At 47.1% G+C, this 25,673-nt stretch overlaps 1 protein-coding gene across 1 annotated transcript in view; it reads left to right on the top strand.

Annotated features, from left to right (window-relative positions):
- The window catches only part of ELL (elongation factor for RNA polymerase II), a 115,003-nt gene that overhangs the window by 24,079 nt on the left and 65,251 nt on the right, over positions 1 to 25,673 (top strand). The window contains exons 2-4 of the mRNA XM_044278872.1: positions 6,186 to 6,233; positions 9,539 to 9,660; positions 24,708 to 24,871. Coding sequence (XP_044134807.1) covers positions 6,186 to 6,233; positions 9,539 to 9,660; positions 24,708 to 24,871 — 334 coding nt within the window. The remainder of the gene's footprint in view (positions 1 to 6,185; positions 6,234 to 9,538; positions 9,661 to 24,707; positions 24,872 to 25,673) is intronic.

The raw sequence follows: 25,673 nt of genomic DNA, 5'->3' as shown, positions 1-25,673 counted from the left end.
ACTTGATCAGAGAGATCAACTCCTCCCATATACCGATTGTAGTCGACGATACAATCGGGCTTGAGGACCGTTGCCGCGGTACCTCGCACAGGGACTGGGGTGGTGCTGTTACCGTGGATTGTGGACAGCATAAGGACATCCCTCTTGTCCTTATACCTGACCAGCAACAGGTTTCCACTGGTAAGTGCACGGGTCTCACCCCTGGGGATAGGTACCTGGAGGGGGTAGGCAGGGAGGCCGCGTTGATTTTTCCGCACGGTCCCACAAGCGAACGTGGATCTGGCGGCAAGGGACCTGAACAAGGGAATGCTGGTATAAAAGTTGTCCACGTACAAGTGGTAACCCTTATCCAGCAGTGGGTACATAAGGTCCCACACGAGTTTCCCGGTAACACCCAGAGTGGGGGGACATTCTGGTGGTTGAATCCGGGAATCTCGCCCCTCGTACACACGAAATTTGTAAGTGTACCCTGAGGTACTCTCACAAATTTTGTATAGCTTCACGCCATACCTCGCCCGCTTTGTGGGAATGTATTGGCGGAAACTGAGTCTCCCCTTGAACACAACGAGAGACTCATCAACCGCGACCTCCCTTCCAGGTACGTAGGCCTGCTGAAATGTGGCCCCAAAGTGATCGATGACCGGCCGTATCTTGTACAGCCGGTCATAGGCAGGATCACCTCGGGGTGGACATGCTGCATTATCGGAATAATGCAGACATTTCCGGATGGCCTCAAACCGGTGACGTATCATGACCATACTGTACAGTGGGGTCTGGTACAGGACGTCCCCACTCCAGTATTGCCTGACACTGGGTTTTTGGACTAGACCCATATGCAGCACGAGGCCCCAAAATGTCCTCATTTCGGCTGCACTGACCGGCGTCCAGCCACCGGGTCTAGCCAAAACTGGCAGGGGGGGTCTGGGGTCTGAAAGTTGAAAAAAAAAAGTTTGGAATAAATGTGCTTTTTTTTTTTTTTTTTTTTCTAACTTTTCCCTTCTATCCCTGCCTAAAGGTGCCTCTCCCTCACTGACCCTAACCTACCTGGGTGGCGATGGGTGCAGGAGGGTGATGGATGCCGATTTAGGGGGACACAGGAGCTGGTGCTGGACGATGCTGCACGGTCAGGGTGCTGGACAGGAAGAGGAGGGGAGAGAGGAGCGCAGGAAGTTTGAATCTCGCGCCTCTCTCCCCTGCACCAATCAGCACCCTGGACAGCGGCGTTCAGCACCAGGGCCAGCTCCGCCTCTGCAAATCCTCGGACTGCGATTGGTGGTGTAAAATTACGCCACCGATCGCAGTCTTTTTCCGGTTCATCGGGTCACAGGACACCCGAATGGACCGGAAACGCAGAAAACCGCAGGTCTGAATTGACCTGCGGTTTTCTGCGATCGCCGATACGGGGGGGTCCAATGACCCCCCCCTGCGTTGTTACGGGATGCCGGCTGAATGATTTCAGCCGAAATCCCGTTTCGATTAACCCCCGCGGCGCCGGAATTCAGATTTTAAGTCAGGGCGTACCGGTACGTCCTCGGTCCTTAAGGACTCGGGAAATAGGGCGTACCGGTACGTCCTCGGTCCTTAAGGGGTTAAAGTGGCTCTTGTCTCCAGGAGAAACCCTAATGAACCAGATATACTTCCTGTTAGGGCTCATCATGCTGATTAAAACAATACCTTTCTTTTGTCTGTATGCTAAATAGCTTCATTTTTATTCATATGCAAATAAGTTCAAGCACGAGAAGGTGGGGCTGAGTCATTCGAGCACTGCTTTATAACACGCCCTGTACTCTGCACAATCCCCCTCCCCTTGATTGACAGGGCAAGACATGATGAGGGCAGAGCTGTGTCCTAGTATCTACATATCATTTATACACTATGTACTATAGTTTCACTACACTGAGATCTACGCAGAAAGTTAATATACGTATTACTGCTTACTTCACAGGCATAATATATGATTAGAACAATACCAGTCATATGTGTTAGCTTATAAGCATAGCAAAAAAATGCATCTCTGTGGTAATGCCATAGTGTGGTGGTAAATGTATGGTTTTGCATGTAGAGATCCCATGTTTGAATCCTGGGATAGGCTTCAGGTTTTTTTTTCTTTTTTTTTTTTTTTTTTTTTTTTTTTCTTCCACATTTAACCCATAATAAGTCTTATTAGGGTAATTTATAAAGCTGAAATAGGCCTATATTAGGAGCATTTCAGGCGCAACGCCAGGCTTAAAGTGGTTGGGGAAAGGGGACGGGCCAATAGGCCCATCTCCTTTACTATTTTCTGTGCCTGTTTCAGGCGTAGAAAAAGGTCTAAATGTAAGCTTGCTAGAAAGGACCGCCTACGCTTCTTCATAACTTCGGCAATCCACCGCTAGCTTAGGGCTTTATTAAGACTGGCAAAACCATACACTTATCACCACTTTATAGCATTACCACACAGAGATGCCTGTTTTTTTCTATGCTTATAAGCTAACACATATTACTGGTGTCTTTATAACCATATATTGTGGTTGTGAATAAAGCAGTAATATGTATATTAGCTTTCTGAGCATATCTCAATGTGGTGAAGCTATAGTACATAGTGTATATGATATGTAGAAGCCAAGGCACAGCACTGCCCTCAGCATGCTGATGTCTAGCCCTGTCAATCAAGGGAAGGGGGGAGTGTGCAGAGCACAGGGAATGTTACATAGAGCTCAAAGGATTCAGCCCTTCCTCCTGTTGCTCCAACTTATCATTTGCATATTAATAAAAATGCAGAAGTCTCTGCAGCTATTTAGCATACAGACAAAAGAAAGGTATAGTCTTGTTTAATCCTACTGACAGAGCCCTTAGTTTTAATGCACTTGTAAGGCAGACTTTTGTCTTTTAACACGTTTTAGAAACGTCTCTGGATTTTATTGGGAGCAGCGCTGAAACAAAATTATCTTTAATAGCGCTTGCGGAAATCCATATGATTACCACCAAAATAACCATATGACAGTCTTAGCATGTTAGTTTACCCCCATGGTAACTGCACGCTGGCGAGATTTTTATAACTGCAAATCCAGAGTATTTTAATGCAATAATGTGGATTTCATCCCTTTACATTGAAAAGTGCGAAATCCATGATGGTAATCTGCAGCAGAAATTGAAATGCAGTGGATTTAATCTGTAGCACAGGTACACTGGTTTTGGTACAGAAAATTGCTGCAGCGTGAACGTCACATTTTTTTTAAATCTCATCTATGTGGCTGGTTCTGTATAAGGCTACATTTACACGACCATAAGTTGGGGATCCACAAAACACTGATACCGGCAGGTAGTGTTCCTCGATTGCAGGCAAGAATAGGACATGCTGTATATTTTTGCGGGACCGCATAATAGAACTACGGATGCGGACAGCACACTGTGCTGTCCGCATCCATTGCAGCCCCATAGAAATTAATGGGTGTGAATGGACCCTTATTTACTCTAAGGCCCCTTTCACACGAGCGAGTGCAATGCGTAATGTGAACGCATAGCACCCGCACTGAATTCTGAGCCATTCATTTCAATGGGTCTGTGTACATGAGTGTGAACATCAGTTCTGCATTGTGTGAAAATTGCAGCATGTTCTATATTCTGCGTTTTTCACGCAGCTCTGGCCCCATAAAAGTGAATGGGGCTTCAGTGAAAAACGCATTGCATCCACAAGCAAGTATGGATGCAATGCGATTTTCACTGATGGTTGCTAAGAGATGTTTGTAAACCTTCAGTTTTTTTGATCACGAGCGTGAAAAACGCATCAAAACGCATTGCACCCGGCGGAAACAAGTGAACAACTGAACGGAATTGCAGACAAAACTGACTGAACTTGCTTCCAAAATGGTACAAATTTCACTGAGCGCATCCGGAGCCTATCCTTCACGCTCGTGCGAAAGAAGACTAACGCTGGGTTCACACCTGAGCGTTCTGAAACGAGCGCTCTGTATGCGCGATTGTACGGGCGTTTACAATCGCGCATACAGAGACTGGCGTTCACACATTGTCGCGCGTTCCCGAATTTCTATGTGCGGGAACGCGCGACAAACGCCCAAAAAAAAGCTCAAGCACTTGTTTGAGTGTCGGGCGTTTTACAGCGCGATCGTACGCGCTGTAAAACGCCCAGGTGAGAACCATTCCTATAGGGAATCATTGGTTCTTGCCTGTTGTGCGTTTTACAGCGCGTAGGAACGCGCTGTAAAACGCTCAGGTGTGAACCCAGCGTTAGAGTTCCATATCCTAGGTAGTTGTGGTTTAAGGTGTGAGTTTCAGACAAATCTTTACCACTAGTGAGCAGAATTATCTTGGTTTGCCCCTTTTAGGCTTCTTTCACACTCTCGTTTTGTGCCGATCCGTTCAGATAATACAACAGTCTGCATCTGTTCAGAACAGATCAGTTTGTATCATCTTTAACACAGCCAAGATGGATCCGTCTTGACCCCCATTGAAAGTCAAAAGACGGATCAGTTTCCTATTGTGTCTGTGAAAACAGATCAGTCCCCTTTGACTTGCATTATGTGTCAGGACGAATCCGTTTGGCTCAGTTTCATCAGACGGACCTCAAAACGCTGCAAGCAGCATTTTGGTGTCTGTCTCCAGAGCAGAATGGAGACTGAACTGATGCATTCTGAACGGATCCTTTTCTATTTAGAATGCATTAGGGCAAAACAGATCCGTTTTGGACCGCTTGTGAGGGCCCTGAACAGATCTCACAAACAGAAAGCCAAAACGCCATTGTGAAAGTAGACTTGGTTTGTGTGATGGAGATCCAAATGCCTCCATTCCAGTTTGAGTTGTATGTTCTCATTCCATTCATGAGGTTTATCACGCCTCAACTTGGCACTTACACAGGAGCCACGGTGTGTCCTGTTTCTCTCTAGAATGTTTCACTTCCTCAAACATGCAATTCTGGTGCCGATTACCTCTTGGGGTTTTCGGTAAATCTTTCTAGGGCTTTACTGGGGAAATCTCAACAGGTGGCTTTTGAAGCAGATGGCTCTTGCAGTGGTCTCTGGGGAACCCTCAATATTGTCCTCCAGCTTATACTAATATGGAGGTCAGGCACTATGGGAAAATTGGATATATCATACTTGCATTTTTTTTTCTCTAAGCTTATGATGTTTGAAGTGCCTTCATTTTCTGGAGATAGTCCTGATAAGGGTACTTTAACACTAGCGTTTTTTTCTTCCGGCATAGCGTTCCATCCAAGGGGCTCTATACCGGAAAAGAACTCATCCGTTTTATCCCCATGCATTCTGAATGGAGAGCATCCCGTTCAGGATGTCTTCAGTTCAATCTTTTTGACTGTTCAGGACAGAGATAATACTGCAGCATGCTACGGTTTTATCTCCGGCCAAAAATCCGGAACACTTGCAGGAATGCCGGATCCGGCATTTTATTCCATAGGAATGTATTAGTGCCACATCGGCATTCAAAATACCACAATGCCGGATTCATCCTTCCGCTCTGCGCGTGTGCAGCCCGATACAAATGTGAAAAAAATAAATGCCGGATACGTTTTTCCGGATGACACTGGAAAGACGGGTCCGGCATTTCAATGCATTTATAAGATTGATCAGGATCCTGATCATTCTTACAAATGCCATCACTGGGCTCGGCTCATGCCTAGTGACACTTTTGAGGCTGTTTCCCTCGGCAACTTTATTATCGCACAGGCTCAGGCAGTCGTCGGTACTGCGCCTGTGCGAGATTTCTGTCAGCCGAAAGGAAGAAACCTAGGGGAGTAGCTGGAATGTATTATTTGATGTAGCAGAGGGGGCGGCGCTGTTCACCTCGGCTGTCGAAGGATATTTCTTGATGAGGAGGTGTGCTTGGGCTGGAAATTAAGGTGGGAAGGACCGCCCCTCTGTCTTCTGTTTACATTAAGTTGGGAGACAAAAGACCGATGCTAGGGCTCATCTAAGGGAGCAGTGGAAAGGGACAGGGGACATTAATGAAAGCTGTTATAAGGTAATTCAAGATCTTTTGGCAATCATTGACAGTTTAACTCGGGTATACATGCCTAGCTCTAAGTTATCCTTTAAGTGAAGCTTTGGCCGGACAAAAAGCCATGCATTCAGCACCGTTCCTCTGCCAGATCAGGTAAACGCGTATGTGAATCGGCCCTAACATGTACTTCATTGGTTGGTTTCCTGTAATAACTCTTTACCTTTCCCTTTCAGGACTCCAAAAGTTTAAAGCCATCTATTCGATTTCAAGGTAACAAAGGGGTAAGATTAATTTCTTTTTTTCATGATAAACCTTTAATGTAAATTATATTGTGGATAACATTGGGTTATGAATATATATGGTCTTGTGAATCTGTTGTGAGACCATTTGTCCTCTTCTGATATGTCAGGTTTTCATGGATACCTTCCAGCCCCAAATTGGCTCTATCTGAATCATTTGAGGAGCAGGCTTGGATGTGGATCCACCCAAGGTCTCCATGACCTCACAGAGCCTGATAATATTTTTAGCAGTAGTGCAGCTCCAGATTTTGAACCCCCCCCCCCCCAATATCTTTCAGCTCACAGCAATTCAATGTGTATGATTGATATCGTAATGGTAACACAGTGTTGAGCGAATCGAGCTTCTGATCCTAGGTCCAAAGTCAATTTGCTCCAAAACTCGTTTTATTGCTGTATGTAGACCTCTACAGCATTAAAATGTATAGGATCCGACAACGTTAAGTCGGTTATCACCAAAGTCTTGGTAACTTCGGCCACCGATTGACAGTAGTGTGGGTGTGAATAATAATTCTAGGATTGTATATAGATAGAAGTTTACTCTAGTGATCATAACCATCTTCCAGTACTTATAGTTGATCCTTTCAAAGGAATTTGATTTGCATAACTAAAAAGAACGAAACCAGCAAGTGGTCCTCTTGATTTTAATCATGCTGCTGCTGGTGTTTCCCTTTTCATATTATGTGAATCATACGCAGTACCAGTCCTCTACTACTGTTCAGGTAGATATGGTGTTTTAGTGCCATAACAAAATATTAAATTATAGTAAATGGGCTTTTAAATCTTTGTTCACATTATAGCGGATATCTTGGGCCTAGCAGGCCCCACAAGCACACCTTATTAAACATAACAAGAGTGTTTCACACGAGAGAGTCCATTGCTGGAATCGCGCTTCATCTGTGAGCAAGATCCTCCATTCTGGACCTGCTGACCGGCATTATCATAATTTATAATGCTGTGTGCATGCTTGACTTTTGCAGAATCATACTGTCAGCTTTATGTCAGTATTATTCTGTATAAGGAAGATCAAGCCGGTTCACACATGGTGTGGTTCCTGCAATGGACTTGCTCTTGTAAAACAGCCCTAAGAGAGAGTTTATAATATACTTGCCTTCAGGGTGGCCAGTCACGTGACGCTACTCTTCTGCAAATCTTTTTTTTTTTTTTTTTTTTTTTTTTTTTTTTTTTTTACACCAGGTTTCTGGCCTGGATTATGGATGTGACATCACTACCTCTGTGGACAGGGCCCAGGCATGTTCCCCTCCCTGGCACTTGCACAAGTGAGGTGGATTCAGGAGAACTGCATGTGCACCAAGGAGAGGAATAGCTCTCTCTGTCCAGGGTGGAAATGATGTCCTGTCCATAACCCAGGCCGGAAACCTTGTGAAGGACGGGATATCGGTGGAAGCAGAATTTTCATAAGGGTAGCATCATGTGAATGAATTCCTGAGCAGCCAATTCATGGAACTTGGGGACAGTAAGTATTTAACAATATTTCTTGTAATGGTGAGTTATGATGGCTTGTTTTGTCCAGTGAGCAATCATTAGGAGAAATTAAATGGCCGCCATCCTATTAGTGCACACAAAACCTGTACTAATCACACAGGAGCACAATTTACTTCACACCATTGAGCTAAAGAGCTGCCTCATCCTCCTCTCCTACTTATCAGGGATTATGATATGGAATACTGCTGATAAGACCTTCATGTTTCCCCATGAACTCAATTCCCAGAGATTCAGTTGAAGTGCAGAGAGGACGGACAAGACAGACTGTGGTAATGGAGACTGCGTACAAGTGCTGCTGCTCATTAGCCTCCTACCACTCTCCTCTCTGTATTTCATGTCTCCTCATGAACTCCTTCAGCTGAATCTCTGTAGGAATGTCATATTAAACTGTATTTAGATTCATAATCCCTGAGAAGTAGAGCAGAGAGGTGTCCCGACTGCAGTCATTTTATGGGAGATTCATTGTAGTCCTTTGGAGCCCTGCCACCTTCAGGCCTTTAAAGGAAGCATTGCTGCGTCACCCTGGGCTTCTATATCTGAATACCCCAACAAGTAATGGGAGATGGGGCCTATCTTTTAGGCTGTTTCTGGAAAATAGCTGCCATCATGAAAACCGCCATATTGGGTCAAGGGCAAAACTGTAGTATATCAAAGCAGACCAGAATTTTCTATTAAATCGATATTTGCAACTCTTGTGGTTCAAAAGTTATCAACAAAAAAAGTTGAAATCTTCAACGTTCTGTGTTCAGCACCAAGGACAACACATTGAACACATGAAATAGCTGTGTTGTTGTTTAAAACTTTCTGTGTTGATAATGTGATCTAAAAATGAATCCAGCCAGTATTAACTTTCTCTACATGATAAATTCCATTTGCTGAGGTGAGACAACCCTTTTAAGTCAGCATCAGACACGTGTATTACAAATGGCTCATGGTTCTAGCAAGTAAAGGAGGGCAGACATTGTACTAGGTTGAAACTAATGCCATTTATGCAAAAGAAAGAGGTTATCCCATGTAAACTCTTACTATGCAGTAAAAAGAGCGTTTCAAATGAAGTATTATTGCGTCCTGGCAGGATGTTTACATGCAGAACTTCCTGTTTTCCTCAGCTTCCTGTTGGGTTGAGCATGCTTTGCTCTATAATGTTTCACAGGGCTTTTTCCACTGGCCTTTTCTCTCTACAGTAATCGTGCTCCCCTCTCCATGTTAGCCATGCAGAGCAAGCGCTCTGAAACATTAAAGAGCAAAGCATGCTGGGTTTGGTTAGAAAACCAAGCAGTAAGTTGATGAAAACAGGAAGGTGCCTGCAAATCCTGGTAGGCCACAGAGATGCTGAGAAAAGGGGATGGAATGTGCTGTCATGACTAATCATTATAAGGGGCAACAATATGTCATTTTGGGGTAAAGACATTTTTTTTCATGAAACTGGAGAGTTCCTTTTAAAGGGGTCATTTAAAACGGCCACCATCAACTTGTCTTATGAATGTGAGCAGGACTAGTTGCCTTCACTACACACGCTCTGGCACTTAAATATTCTACACATTGGTGAGTGTTCTTGTCGGCTCCTCAGCCATGATGGCAGATCATAGGCAGGATCACATAATTACCATCTATTGTAGAGCAGTGTAGTGAGGTCCCACCTCCACACCTACCCTACACAGCTCTGCAAGTTCAGGCCACTAGTCCGACTTACAATTATAGGACAGGTTGCTGGCAGTCATTTTAAATCCTTCCTGGATCACCCCTTTTAATGTCAAATTCTGAAACATTTGCTTCCTTCACAGCAAATTGCCATCCCGCGACCAGACTGCCCTACGGAAGTGCGAACTTTCACGTTCTATCTATCAAACGTTGGCAGGGATAGTCCTCAAGGGAGCTTTGATTGCATCCAACAGTATGTTCAGAGGTGAGCTTTTCCCACTCTGTAACAATTTGTGGCATATTTGTGTTGTCATAATCATTGGCCATCTTCTCCTAAGGCAGCTCCGATAACGGGAAATACCTCATTATCTTCTCTTTTCAATATCTTGGATTGTTCTGGGTTATAATATACATAAAAAGCCAGAAGAGGACTGAGTAGTCATCAATAGTTCAATGTCTAATCCATGGCACATGTGAGATTAGTATTTTCTTAAGGTGGTTGATTTATTCTGGTATAGATAGTATGACAATGCTCAGATTTGTATGGCATATTAAGAAAAAAAATCTTTAAAAGATACCGTATGTTTTGGTCCACAGAGCCCTTTCATAGCGGGTGTGCCAACCTGGAGTTATCCAGAATGGCTCCACATAATTTACACACATTACACATTTTCTGCTGAACGTCCTTTTGGACTGAAAGATTTGGTATCTGCTACATTTTTCTTTCGTATAATGCCATATTATACAGGCCTTATCTGGATAGTATCTATATATAAATCTTGCCACCTCTGAATACTAACCTCGTGTATGCCGTTGATTCTAGCTACTGAGCTATGTAAAACAAATCTAAATACGTTATGGCACACTAGGTACAGGGCCTGTTACATCAGCTTTGTGTTTCTTTAGGGTATGCCCACACTCGGCTAAAATGCTGTAGACTTGGCGCTGTGAATTTACAAATCTGCAGCATTTTACACTACCAGCCAAGTGGGAATTTAATGGGATGCTTCAGTCAGAAGACTCATTGGGGGGAGACTTATTTAGCTAGAAAATTTGTGTTAAAAAGTTGCAAACTGCATGTTCGTAACTTTTTTAAATGTTACTAAAAAATAAAAAAGCCACAAGTGATGGTATGTACGATGCCCTCGCCATATTTCCAAAAAGGGGAGTCGAAAGGGTGGTAAGGAGCATGGCAAGCGGCCGCAACAAATTTATCTTCATTTACACCAGTTTTCTGGAGCAAACGAAGCCAGAAATCTACAGCAGCTCAGAGCTTCCAGAGATGTCTGTTTAGGCACATGGACTGCTGGAGGAAGCGTCTAATTTATGACAAAACCTTCACCAGCAGCGAAGGGGGTATCAAGAATGGCTCGGAAAGCGCGGGGCTTGATAAATCTTCTCAGCTGTTTTTAGTCTCTGCAGTACTGAGCCATTGAAAATTAAATACAATCTGTAGCAGTCAGCAAAAAGATTATTAAACTCTTATAGAGCTAGGTATTCCATTTACTGCTGCTGTGAGGGAGATATTTAGGTGGTCATTTATCAAATTGATGTAAAGGAAAACTGGTTTATTAGCCCATCCTAACCAATCAGTTTCCACCTTTAAAGGGACTCTGTCACCACTTTCTAACCCCCACTTTTAAAACTATAGTTCTGTCCATGGAGCCCCTGTGATTACAATGGTGTTGTTATATGCGAAATCTGCTGGCTCGTTTTGATAAAAAAAAACTTTTATCTAACCTGTCAATCATGAGGATAAGGTGCCCAGGGCGTTTCTCCTGGTTTGAACATGCCGCCCGCCGCCGCCGTTGGTGCCCAGCTCCTCCTCTGATCCTTTCAGCGCCGCCTGAATGTGAAGAAATACGCCTCCGGCTCTCCTACAGCCCCCCCTCCTTTTCTAAAATCTCGCGCGTGCGCACAGGCCTGTGCCTGATGCGCCCGTGCGGACTTTTCGATTCAGCCTCATTGAGCGAAGTGCGCATGCGCACTTCGCTCAACCTCCCGATAATGCGAACACTGCCGCACGCGCGGGATCTTAGAAAAGAAGGAGGGGGGACTGAGGGAGAGCCGGAGGCGTATTTCTTCACATTCAGGCAGAGCAGGAGCTGGGCACCAACGGCGGCGGGCGGCATGTTCAGACCAGGCGAAACGCCCTGGGCACCTTATCCTCATGATTGACAGGTTAGATAAAAAAAATTATCAAAAAGAGCCAGCAGATTTCGCATATAACAACACCATTGTAATCACAAGGGCTCCATGGACAGAACAATAGTTTTAAAAGTGGGGGTTAGAAAGTGGTGACAGAGTCCCTTTAATTTTTCAAGGCTCCTTTGGAAAATGAAAGGTGGTTACTGATTGGTTGCAACGGGCAACTAAGCCAGTTTTCCTTTACACCAGTTTGATAAATTTCCCCGGTTATCGCCTAGCATAATAGTAGATTAAATTAGGATGACCATATGGCAGCTGTATTGTTCCCCTGATAGGCCTACATAAAGATGCCCACAAGGAGCATTGTATTTTATCATTGTAATGTGCGAGTCTGTAAATGAGTTGCTCATCCCCTTCCCTCTGCTCACCCATGAATGGTCTGAGAAGGTCAAACGAGGGTGTTTGTTGTGCTAAAGTCCAAACAAACAATTTCAAATTATTGAATTGCATTTTTGGTCACCTGTCTCTCACCAAAAATTAAATAAAAAGCAATCAAAAATCATACATACCCCAAAAATGGTACCAATAAAAACTGTCTTGCCACAAACATAAGCACTCGCACAGCTCCGTAGACAAAAATATAAAGTTATGGGTGTCAGAGTATGGAGATACAAAGAGACTTATAGTAAGGACTAGATAAATTTGGTATCACTGTAAAAGGGCTGACCCACAGAATAAGTTCATCATGTCATTTTTAGTACATAATGAACACCATAAAAACAAAACATGTCGAAATTTTAGTTTTTTAGTTTCACCCCCACTAAGATTTTTTTTTTCTTTCCAGTTTTTTCAATGCAAGATATGGTAAATAAAAGCATTCCATTAAAAGCATACACCTTACAACATTCAAAGTACTACAAAAATAAGTGGTCTATGTGAATGGAAAAGTAAACACACCAGGCAGCATTTACCCAGGAATGTTGCAGGAACTTACTGGGGTGTGGGGGACAAGTAAGAACCAAACTAGTGCCATCCAGGAAGAATTAAAAGTTGAAAATTAGTATTTAAACTGTACATTGATATATGACTTTATATTAAAGGGGTTATCCAGGCTCCTCTGGATGAGTCATCAAAAACTTAAACTTTTTAAGTCACGACTGTCATTTTGAAAAGGGTCGGGGTTTGGGCAAGGGCAACAGCGCCACACGTTCATCGTTATTTATGCCGGGAACTTGTGTAAATTATGACTGAAATGTATGCTAACTACAAGCTGGTGCACAGACTGCGGAGGGAGTCATTTAATTTGACACTGTCTGCACCTCATCGTAAATTACCGTATTTTTCGCCCTATAAGACGCACCTACGTCTTAGAGAAAGACATTAGGAAAAAAAAAAAATTCATTACACCTCAGGTCAGACCACCAATCAGATCCCCAATGTTAATCAGACCTCAGCTGACAGCAGACCTCAGATCAGAGCCCTCAGCCATATGTGTGATCAGCCTCAGATCACAAAATAAATAAACCACTTATCTCTCCTGCTCCTGGATGCCGCCGGCTGTGCTGTGAACTGGTGCCCACAGCATGAGGTCACAGAGCGCCCTAACGCTGTGTGGAGCCACTGCACAGCTGACAGCCGAGGACCAGTGAGCGCTTCCTGGTCCTCCAGTGCGGTATTGCCCCATAAGTGCGTCTTATGGGGCGAAAAATGCGGTAGATGCCTCCTCAGACTGGGCAGACTGTAGCACACGCCGGTCTTGATTAATCAGGGCCGAAGAGTCCAGATTGCTACTTTTTATGTTAAAATAAGTGATCAAAAAGTCACTCTCCAAAATGATATCAATAAAAACTAGTCTCACAAAAAATCTCACACACAGCTCTATAGACAGAACTATAAATAATTATGAGGGTCAGAATATGGCAATACAAAGAAAAAACTTCTTTTTTTTTTTTTCGTTATTAAAACACAAGAAAACTCATTGTGGTATTGCTTTTATGGTATTGAACCAGAGAATATAAGGGTAGCAGGTCAATTTTGCTACACAGGGAACGCAGGAAAAGCAAAGTCAATTAAACTGTGGCAGAATTGCGTTTGTCTTCCAGCTTCCCACTACATCTTATGCAACAGTAAATTGTGCCATTAGAGCATTAAATACAAATTGTTCTGCAAAAACAAATGGAAAAATAAAGCTATTACTCCGGGAATGCAGTGGATTAAAAACAGAACCTCAACACCCTGAAGGGGTTAAATTTGTAATCTGTGAGGTTTCAACTGGTGCGTACACTTGCAGAGGACCACTATAACATCCTGTTCACTCTGTGGAAGTGCTGCTCTAAAAAGATAATTGTAGAATTGCACCTGGAAATGTGCTCTCTGCCTGGGATTTTTAAATTGCTCCCTCTAAGACTAATTTCACATGATCAGCACTGGTCACACAAAAACAATTGACACAGGTTACAATACATATTCAAAACCAAGGGGACCGATGGTGAACTGCCGGTACATATATATATAAATAAAGTGCATGTGCATAAATATTTCCGATTGGCTGTCGGTTAAGGGATATGTAGTATCCACAAATTATAGCTCATAAACTACCCAAAAATTTCCTACATGCATTATTTATCAGCATTTGCCACAAAGTGAGCATGATAATACACACCACATTTATCATAGCTGAAGCAGTAGGATAGTTGGAGTTGTAACCAGCACATAAGAAGAAAAATACTGACCACTCGATTCAAATATACCGTGCAGCAACACCACCGGTCCACTCCCCAACTCACGTTTCGTGTACAGCTTTTTCAAGGGGTACTGGTTGGTCCGGTGAGAGTGATGCCCTAAATAGGTCAGGTGGCTGAATCTATTGCTGGACTATCGTTCAATTACACCATTGTAGCTCACCTGAGCATTATCACGTGGCGAGTACTCAACTGACGGCGCCCCCGGCCCACCACAATAACCACCGCACCGCAGGTGACGCCACGCCGGTCCAGAATAGGACGGTCACGCACTTCCTGCGTGACAATCGGCATCCGAGATCGGCCGGCGGCGCATGCACGGACCGTCGGGCGCACCATAGTCGCCATGTTGGATCAGGGCTTATGGATCGGCCACCATTACATGTAATTCAAAATCTGATGGGTATACAGAAATCGTGGCGATTTTCGAATACAACATATATACAGAGATATTACATCCCAAAACACAGATCATATTCATGTTAACAAAAACGCACATAAATTCTCAGTCCACCTGAGCAAAGTACACGGCACATTGAGTTGCCCCATCAGTTGTTATGAAAAAGGATATATGTTTTTTATTTTGGATTGATTTTTAACCGCCTCCGGACCGCCTAACGCAGATCTGCGGTCCGGAGGTGGCAGCTGTGCGCTCAACGACGCATCATCTCGCGATAGCGGCAGGCTGGAGATGTGATTTTTTTATTTATTTTTTTTTATTTTTTTTCTACCCCCTAACAGGTATATAAGACGCTGTTTTGATAACAGCGTCTAATATACCTGCTACCTGGTCCTCTGGTGGTCCCTTTTGTTTGGATCGACCACCAGAGGACACAGGTAGCTGTGTAAAGTAGCACCAAACACCACCTACACTACACCCCCCCCCCCCCCCCACCCCCCCGGGTCATCTGTCATTGATCACCCCCCTGTAAGGCTCCATTCAGACGTCCGTATGATTTTTACGGATACATGGATCTGATCCGCAAAACACATACGGAAGTCTGAATGGAGCCTTACAGGGGGGTGATCACCCATATAGACTTCCTGATCACCCCCCGTCATTGATCACCCCCCTGTAAGGCTCCATTCAGACGTCTGTATGCGTTTTGCGGATCCGATCCATGTATCCGTGGATCCGTAAAAATCATACAGATGTCTGAATGGAGCCTTACAGGGGGGTGATCACCCCATATAGACTCCCTGATCACCCCCCTGTCATTGATCACCCCCTGTAAGGCTCCATTCAGACATTTTTTTTGGGCCCAAGTTAGCGGAAATTGTTTTTTTTTTTTTTTTTTTTTTTTTTTCTTAAGTCTCATATTCTACTAACTTGTGTCAAAAAATAAAAAATTCTAGGAACTCTCCATGCCCCTCACGGAATACCTTAGGTGCCTTCTTTCCAAAATGGGGTCACTTGTGGGGTAGTTATACTGCCCTGGCAATTTAGAGGCCCTAATGTGTGGTAAGTAGTTTGAAATTAAAATCTGTAAAAAATGGCTGGTGAAATCCTAAAGGTGCTCTTTGGAATGTGTGCCCCTAGGCTGCAAAAAAGTGTCACACATGTGGTATCGCCGTACTCAGGAGAAGTTGGGGAATGTGTTTTGGGGATTGATTTTACATATACCCATGCTGGGTGAGGGAAATATCTTGGCAAAAGACATTTCCCATTTTTTTTTTTATACAAAGTTGGCATTTGACCAAGATATTTCTCTCACCCAGCATGGGTATATGTAAAATGACACCCCAAAACACATTCCCCAACTTCTCCTGAGTACGGCGATACCAGATGTGTGACACTTTTTTGCAGCCTAGGTGGGCAAAGGGGCACACATTCCAAAGAGCACCTTTCGGATTTCACCGGTCATTTTTTACAGATTTTGATTGCAAACTACTTCTCACGCATATGGGCCCCTAAAATGCCAGGGCAGTAGAACCACCCCACAAGTGACCCCATTTTGGAAAGAAGACACCTCCAGGGTATTCCGTGAGGGGCATGGCGAGTTCCTAGAATTTTTTATTTTTTGTGACAAGTTAGTGGAATATGAGACTTTGTAAGAATAAAATAAAAAATAAATCATAATTTCTCGCCCATTTTCCTTGGGGGACACAGACCTTGGGTATAGCTCAGCTCCCTAGGAGGCGTGACACTAAGTAAAACTGTTAAGCCCCTCCTCCATCAGCTATACCCTCAGCCTGGAGATAGAGGCTACCAGTTTTAGCTTAGTGTCCAAGGAGGCAAGACACTCCCTGCTACTGCAGGGCTGTTTTCTCCTTGTTGTAATTTTTTCTCTAATTTGTTATTTTATTTTTGTTTTTTTCCTAGGGATACCAGAGACGCATTGGCCTCTCTGCTCTCCCGGGGTGAGCTGCGCCAGTGCCAACTATCTGCACTGCTGCCTCCCCCACAGAAGCAATAGGGGATCTGGGCAGCAATGGCTCCCCTACATCCCGCCAGCTAGGGGGTCGCCCGCACGCAAAGCCCCTCTCCCAGCTTCCTGCCACTGCGGTGCCAGTAGCTGAAGGGGCGACCCTGCTGGAAGGAACTGAGGGTGAAGACAGGTAAGATGGCTTTTCCAGCCCATACCCTGTCCCTATTTGCACTGGGTTTGGGGGGGCACCCGTGGTCGTCATTTGAGCGCTCTGTAGATCTCCCCATCTGCGGCTGCTTCCGCTCCCCAATGGATTCCCCACGCTGTTTATTGGGCCCGGATTACTCTCCTGACATCCTTCTCCCTCCCCGCCGCCGCCGCTCCGTGCGTGATCGGGGGGCGGGGCTTAGGCCCGACATCGGCGGTTCGGGCTCGGCGGGGGACATTGTGACAGAGGAGGCTCGGTGAGGTCACCCACCTGGCCGCGCACTTGGGCCTGCGGGCCTTATTCTACGGACATAAACCTGAGAGTCACGGCAGCAGGGGGCGTGCTCTTTTTTCGCGCGCGCGCGCGTCATTGGGGGCGGGGTTACGTTCTCCTTCACAGGAGACATTCAAACGTGTAGGGGGCGGAGCTTCTTCCCGCGCCTCTGCTGAGGTTTTTTGCCGCGCTTCCTCACTCCGTTCTGGAAGCTGAGCCACGTGGGAGACTCCTGGTGCATAGATTGCGTTCTGGGACGCACGCTCTCTGCTGTTGCTGCCTTTCTGCAGCTGTTGATCTGGACTTCACTCCTGACGTTCTTCTGACACTGGTAGGACAGTTAACCCTCTCCTAACCCTCCTGGTCATAGCTGCTGCAGCCCCTTGTGGTCTCTGTATCAGGGTACGACCACTCTTTCAACATGTCAGATCCCACGGGTGCCCCCAAACCCTGGTACCATGCCTGTACCGCCTGCAAGGAACTTTTTCCGCGTGGGCAATCTGAGCCGCATTGCCTTGCATGTCAGGCCCCGGTGCAGGGCCCGCTTTCTGCTGCGCCCCCCGGTGCCTCTGAACCCCCTGACTGGGCTAGGTCTCTGTCTCAGGCGGTGGAAAGCCTTACACACGTAGTGGGCCGTCTCGTGGATAGACCGCCTCTCCCGCAGGCTGCCACAATCCCTGTCGCACCCGCTGGGACTACCGTTTCTGCCGCCCCCACTGATTCCCTGCCTCCCAGCGAATCTTCCAGGGCCCGGCATATTCAGAAACGTTCAAGGGTTGAGCGCACATCTTCTCCAGATGCTTCGCTCTCTCCGCCATGCGTGCGAGCTCAGTCAAGTCTATCCTCTCAAAGGGATACGCCTTCTGAGGGAGAACTGGCGGATTCGGACGTGGACATGGACTCAGAGCTTCCGTCCAAATTGGCGTCCGCGGTGGGGCATCTTATCACTAGCATCCGTGATACCTTTCACATACACGATGACCCCCCCAGCTCTGAACAGGCCGGCGTGTCCTTTCTTCGCCCCAGACAGGCCTCCAAGGTCTTTCCCATCCACGCTGATTTTTCTTCTGTGGTGTCCAAGGCTTGGACCCGGCCTAACGTCCGCTTTGTTACACCCAAAAAGCTGGACATTTGTTATCCCTTTCCAGCGGATTCTGTGACCACGTGGACGTCCCCGCCTAAGGTTGATCCTCCCGTGGCTCGCCTGTCCAAAAGCACTACTATTCCTGTACAAGACGGATCTTCCCTCCAGTCTGCTGAGGACCGTCGTACGGAATCCCTCTCCAAGGCCATATTTACTGCCTCTGGTTCGGCCCTTAGACCGGTCTTTGCCTCCGCCTGGGCTGGTAAAGCGGTCTCTGAATGGGGTTTGCAACTGGAACGGGAGTTAGGGTCGGACGTCCCTCTACAGGACCTCCGTTCCTTAGCCCAACTAATTGTCCAGGCCGGAAAATTTGTCTGTGAGGCCTCTCTTGATGCGGGTGCCCTCATTGCCCGTTCCTCTGCCCTGGCAGTTTCTGTCAGGAGGGAACTCTGGCTGAAGGTTTGGGCGGCGGACGCCGCTTCCAAACGCTCTTTGGCTGGCCTACCATTCACGGGTTCCCGCTTGTTCGGAACCCGTCTGGACGAACTTATATCTGAGGCCACAGGTGGGAAGAGTACTCTCCTCCCCCAGTCCAGGCCGAGGGGCGCCCCCCGTGGTCGCGCTGGTTCGTCCCGTTTTCGGTCCTTTCGCAAGCCCACCGGGTCTAGACCCGCGGCCGGTTCTTCTTCCTCTGGCCCAGCCCAGGATAGACGCAAGAAGCCGTTTTTTTCGGACGCAATCTACCTGGCGCAAGCCCCAGCCCACACGGGCTCCCACAGGCCAGCAGCCCTCTGCCTGAAGGTGCGCCCCCACCCACCCGGGTGGGGGGCCGCCTTCTACTGTTCAGGAACGTATGGCGGGCCCACATCTCAGACGCATGGGCGCTCGAGATTGTATCTTGCGGATACAAGATCGAATTTGCGTCCATTCCGCCAGACCGTTTCTTCCGGTCCCGTCCTCCGCGGGATCCCGTACGAGCGGCCGCCTTCTTCACGGCCATTCGCTCTCTAATGGACAAGGGTGTCGTCGCCCCCGTGCCTCCGTCGGAAAGGTTCAGGGGGTTCTACTCGAACCTCTTTGTGGTTCCCAAGAAGGAAGGCTCAGTGCGACAGATCTTGGACCTAAAGCGCCTGAACCGGTTTCTCCGACTGCAGAGATTCCGGATGGAGTCTCTCAGGTCCGCAGTGGCCTCCCTGGAAAGAGGGGATTTCATGGCCTCAATCGACGTTCAGGATGCATATCTCCACGTTCCGGTTGCTCCATGTCATCACCGCTTCCTGCGCTTCGCGGTAGGGGACGATCACTTCCAATTCGTCGCCCTTCCCTTTGGTCTGGCGACGGCTCCTCGAGTATTCACCAAGGTCCTGGCCCCTGTCTTGGCCCTTCTGCGTTCAAGAAGTGTTTTTCTTCTCCCTTACTTGGACGACATCTTGGTCAAGGCACCCTCCTTCTCTCAGGCATCCGGCAGTGTGGGACTCACTCTGGAGACCCTGACGCGGTTCGGTTGGATCATCAACCACCCCAAGTCTTCTCTTACCCCCTCCAGACGGCTGATCTTCCTGGGGATGCTCCTGGATACGGAGTTGGCGGAGGTCCGCCTCCCGTCGGACAAGCGTCTGGCCCTTTGCGGGTCTGTTCGCAGTCTCCTCCGTCATCACCGCCCTTCCCTCAGATCCAGCATGCGGTTGTTGGGGAAGATGGTTGCCTGTTTCGAAGCGGTGCCGTTCGCACAATTCCGATCCCGCACCTTTCAGAGGGCAATTCTGTCGGCCTGGGACAAATCACCGAGGAGTCTGGACAGGACCTTTCTTCTGCCTCCCCTGGCTCGGGCTTCCCTCAGCTGGTGGTTGCATATCCCTCTACGGGGGAGGTCCTTCCTCCCACTGAACTGGCTGGTGATTACCACCGATGCCAGCTTACGGGGGTGGGGGGGGGTTTTCCCTCCCCGGTCCGTCCAGGGCGTCTGGTCTCTATCGGAGTCCAGACTTCCAATCAATATTCTGGAACTGAGGGCGATTCTTCTGTCCCTCAGACACTGGACCCATCTACTGCGGGGCCACCCTGTTCGGATCCAATCGGACAATGCCACGGCTGTGGCATACATAAACCATCAGGGAGGCACTCGCAGCGCTGCAGCGATGCAAGAGGTGACCCTCATTCTCCTCTGGGCGGAGGCGCATGTGCCGGCCTTATCCGCGATTTACATCCCGGGGGTGGACAACTGGGCGGCGGATTTCCTGAGCCGGTCCACCATCGACCCGGGAGAATGGTCCCTGCACCCAGAGGTGTTCGAAGCCCTTTGTCTTCGCTGGGGTCGCCCCGACGTGGACCTCATGGCTTCCAAATTCAACCACAAGGTCCCCCGATACCTGGCCAGGGCGCGGGACCCGAAGGCGTACGGCGCCGACGCGCTCGTCCTTCCGTGGCGCGACTTCTCCCTTCTGTACGTCTTTCCTCCTTTCCCCCTCCTGCCACGGGCTCTTCGGAGGATCGCGGCAGAGGGCGTTCCCGCGATTCTGATCGCCCCGGATTGGCCCCGCCGGTCTTGGTACGCCGACCTAATGTTGCTGTTGGCAGACGCACCGTGGCCACTGCCCTCCAGGGAAGACCTTCTCTCTCAGGGACCGATCTTCCACGAGCATTTAGGCTCGCTACGTTTGACGGCGTGGCTATTGAGACCGCCGTCTTAACGCGACGGGGTTTCTCCGCGGACGTAGTCCGCACCATGATCCGTGCTCGTAAGCCCGTGTCCTCTAGGATCTACTATCGGGTTTGGAGGTCCTATCTGGGGTTCTGTGAGTCCCGGAGCATCCCACCTCTCCGGTTTTCTCTTCCCACGATCCTGTCCTTCCTCCAGTCGGGTCTGGACCTGGGGCTGAGCCTCAGTTCTCTGAAGGGACAGATTTCGGCGCTGTCTATTCTTCTCCAGCGTCCCCTGGCCCCTCTGGGGCCAATTAAGACCTTCTTACAAGGGGTGGCTCACTCTGTTCCGCCGTACCGCCCTCCAGTTCCATCCTGGGACCTGAATGTGGTGCTCTCGGCGCTCCAATCAGCCCCCTTCGAGCCTTTACGGGAGGTCTCCCTTCGCCTTCTGTCCTGCAAGGTCATTTTTCTTGTGGCCATCACATCTCTCCGACGGGTGTCGGAGTTAGCGGCTCTTTCTTGCTCCGAACCTTTCCTGATCTTCCACCAGGATAAGGTTGTGCTTCGGCCTGTCCCGTCCTTCCTGCCAAAGGTGGTCTCCGCCTTTCACATCAATGAGGACATCGTCCTTCCGTCGCTCTGTCCCTCTCCTTCCCACCCCAGAGAACGGGAACTGCACCGTCTGGATGTGGTCAGGGCGTTGAAGATTTATCTGGAGGTCACCGGATCCTTTCGGCGCACGGACTCCCTGTTTGTGGTTCCGGAGGGTTCGCGCAAGGGTTTGGCGGTCTCCAAGGTGGCTATTGCCCGTTTCATTAAACTGGCGGTGTCTGAGGCTTATCGAGCCAAGGGTAGAGCTCCGCCTTTCAGCGTCACTGCTCATTCCACCAGAGCAGTCGGAGCTTCCTGGGCGCAGAGGCATCGGGCCTCGGCTGAACAGTTGTGCAAAGCAGCCACTTGGTCCTCTCTGCACACTTTCACAAGGTTCTATAGAGTGCATACGCATGCATCAGCGGATGCTGCTTTGGGCCGCCTGGTTTTGCAGGCAGCGGTTTCCTGATGCTCCGGTGGTGGTCCGCCTTGGGTTTGTGGTCCCTCCCTTCTTGGACTGCTCTTGAACGTCCCAAGGTCTGTGTCCCCCAAGGAAAATGGGCGAGAAAAGGAGATTTTTGTATAACTTACCAGTTAAATCTCTTTCTCGCTCTTCCTTGGGGGACACAGCACCCACCCTTCTGTGTTTTGTTACAGGGTTGTGGTCTGGCGCCCCGTTGGGTTGCTGGCTGGTTGTTTCCGTTATTGGTTGTTTTCCTTTCACTACTTGGACACGCAACTGGTAGCCTCTATCTCCAGGCTGAGGGTATAGCTGATGGAGGAGGGGCTTAACAGTTTTACTTAGTGTCACGCCTCCTAGGGAGCTGAGCTATACCCAAGGTCTGTGTCCCCCAAGGAAGAGCGAGAAAGAGATTTAACTGGTAAGTTATACAAAAATCTCCTTTTTCCGCTAACTTGTGACAAAAAATAAAAAGTTCTATGAACTCACTATGCCCATCAGTGAATACCTTAGGGTGTCTACTTTCCGAAATGGGGTCATTTGTAGGGTGTTTGTACTGTCTGGGCATTGTAGAACCTCAGGAAACATGACAGGTGCTCAGAAAGTCAGAGCTTCTTCAAAAAGCGGAAATTCACATTTTTGTACCATAGTTTGTAAACGCTATAACTTTTACCCAAACATTTTTTTTAAATCAAAGACATGTAGAACAATAAATTTAGTGAAAAATGTATATATGGATGTCGTTTTTTTTGCAAAATTTTACAACTTAAAGTGAAAAATGTCATTTTTTTTGCAAAAAAATCGTAAAATTTCGATTAATAACAAAAAAATTAAAAATGTCAGCAGCAATGAAAAACCACCAAATGAAATCTCTATTAGTGAGAAGAAAAGGAGGTAAAATTCATTTTGGTGGTAAGTTGCATGACCGAGCAATAAACGGTGAAAGTAGTGTAGTGCAGAAGTGTAAAAAGTGGCCTGGTCATTAAGGTGGTTTTAGCTAGCGGGGTTGAAGTGGTTAATATATATGTATACATATATGTATATGTTAATGTAGTGCAGGGATCTGAGGCGCAATTGCGCTATACAGGTACCACATACTACATAAAGATAGTAGTCATATACACTGGATTATGCAGACCAAATACTGGTCCTCTGACTTGAACTCACAGCCTCATGATGATTTATGATGCTGTGAGTTCCTGCCTGACTGTGGATCTGCTGTACTGTGCTTGCATAATGTCCTGATTACAGTACCGGAGACCGGCTGTCGAGCAGGAACTCTCAGCATTGTAAATTATGATGCTATGATTTTGGTCCAGGACACGCCAGCATTACACGGAGCATGTTTCCCAGACTGAACATACTTGTGTAAATTGGCCTTAAAGGGGTTTTCTGAAAATAATTAACTATTAACTGAAGGCCTGTAGCCTGCATCCCCTTCTGGGAGATTCCTAGGTACCTGCTCCCTTCCATGCAGGTTCTGACCACTGGGACCTGTTCCTCCATCTTCGTCCTAGGTATGTACATGGTCTTCTGTGCAGCTATTGCCTAAGCCACATGTCATCACTGAAGTAGTCATTTGCTCCAGCAGCTCAGGTGACCAGAAGAAGACAAGCTGGGGATCAGAAGATGGAGGAATGGGAGCCAGTTAGAAGGACCATAGTGGTAGTTAAGTATGAATCGGTTAGTAGGTGATGCTGGTTTGCGTGACTTCACCACTGCAGCCAGGTAAACTAATCCCAACTGGGAGAACTGGAATATTGTTGCAGGATCTGCTAAGTAAAGATCATTTCTTCATTGCAAGTGGACTCTGTATTGTAAGTTTTCCTCCTGAAACCAGATAACCATTTAAATCGCGAATGTGATGTCCTAAATGACTGTGGCTTAGAGATTCAGTAGGGGAACGCACAATATATTGTCCACAGTTCTTTCATTCTCCCTTTTTTGGAAACTCAGTGTGGGTAGGTATAGTAATGGTGACTAGTCTGTTTGCTCCTGGAGATTTTGGATGTGTGGTTTACATTGACATTGGGCTCCGAGAACTGAGCAGCATTTGGGGGCTGGAAAACCAGCCCTTGGTTTTTTAATTGGCAGCACTCACTGGGTTAAGTGAGGTCAGGTCCTCTTAGTATTGTTGCAGCTTCATTTGGTGGGCCTTATGGCATGCTCTGTGCCCCTTGCGTGGATTCATGGAAGGTCCCACAGTGCTCATTGATGTTGCTAACAACTTGTTTACCTGGATCTGCACTTGGGAGTCTTCTAACCCCCCGTGTCTTACAGAAATAACTTTCTCTTCAGTTTGAGCTGTAAGCACGCATCAGATGGGAAATATGTGGCCCACCGCATTGATACTCCGAGTCGCTCATTTGCTTTTGTGATCTGAGTATTTTTAGTGAACAGTTAAGCTTTTCTGTCAGCAGAAAGCCCTTTTTATAACCTATTTCACAGTTTTTAAAATAAACTTCATGTTTGTCCTCCATAGCTGCGGTAGAATGAATAGGCAGGTTTAAGAAACAATTATCCTCATTTTTGTCCAATATTCCAGTAAGGCAACATCATGTAGACTTCAATATTTGAAACGTCCTCCTAGTTTATTCAACACCACGTGTCCACATGTCATTTCATCTCTATACTGGGACTTTCTCAAGGAACAAAGGTTTTTGCATGCCATTGATGCGGTGCTGGTACAGATGTACTTGACCTGATGCCTCACATGCTGCTTGACGTTTAACCTGATACTCGGAATAAATGGTGTGTGTAATATATATATTTATTTATACCTTTTACTCCTTTAGCAATGGAAATGTAAAGCTTGACTGTCTGGGCAGCATCCAGGATAAAATCACGGTGTGTGCTACAGACGATTCCTATCAGAAGGCACGACAGAGCATGGCCCAAGCCGAGGAGGAGAACAAAAGTAGAAGTGCCATAGTCATAAAAATGGGTGGTCGGTATGGAGGTATGGCGGTTGTTACCACTTTATTTCTTACTTGCCTTCTTGTATGGTCTCTTAAAGAGGATTTCCCATTTTAGAAAGTTATGGAAGATTGCTAGGGTATGCCTTTACTTTGTGATCAGTGGGGGTTTGACTACAGGTGTCTCGCCTATCCTGGCCAATCAAATGTTTCTACAACAAAATTCAAGGGCAAGTGCTCTGTAAGGCTACTTTCACACTAGCGTTCGGGTGTCCGCTTGTGAGCTCCGTTTGAAGGGGCTCACAAGCGGACCCGAACGCATCTGTACTGCCCTAATGCATTCTGAGTGGACGCGGATCCGCTCAGAATGCATTAGTCTGGCAGCATTCAGCCTCCGCGCCGCTCAGCAGGCGGACACCTGACCGCTGCTTGCAGCGTTCGGGTGTCCGCCTGGCCGTGCGGAGGCAAGCGGATCCGTCCAGACTTACAATGTAAGTCAAAGGGGACGGATCCGTTTGAAGATGACACACTATGGTTCAATCTTCAAACGGATCCGTCCCACATTGACTTTACATTGAAAGTCTGGACGGATCCGTCTGAGGCTACTTTCACACTTAGAATTTTTTTTACATTATAATGCAGACGGATCCGTACTGAACGGAGCCACCGTCTGCATTATATGAGCGGATCCGTCTCAGACGGATCCGCTCTGAACGCAAGTGTGAAAGTAGCCTAACTTGCTACTATTTTATAGAAAAAGACCTTCCCCACATGTTGCCTTGAGGTTTGGAAATCGCATGGTACACTATTTTGTAGAATTAAGATTTTCTTTCAGTGGAACTATGT

The sequence above is a fragment of the Bufo gargarizans genome, chromosome 2 (assembly GCF_014858855.1).
Source record: "Bufo gargarizans isolate SCDJY-AF-19 chromosome 2, ASM1485885v1, whole genome shotgun sequence".
NCBI lineage: Eukaryota > Metazoa > Chordata > Amphibia > Anura > Bufonidae > Bufo > Bufo gargarizans.
The sequence above is the reverse complement of the archived record's forward strand: the minus strand, read 5'-3'. Positions and strand labels throughout refer to the sequence as shown.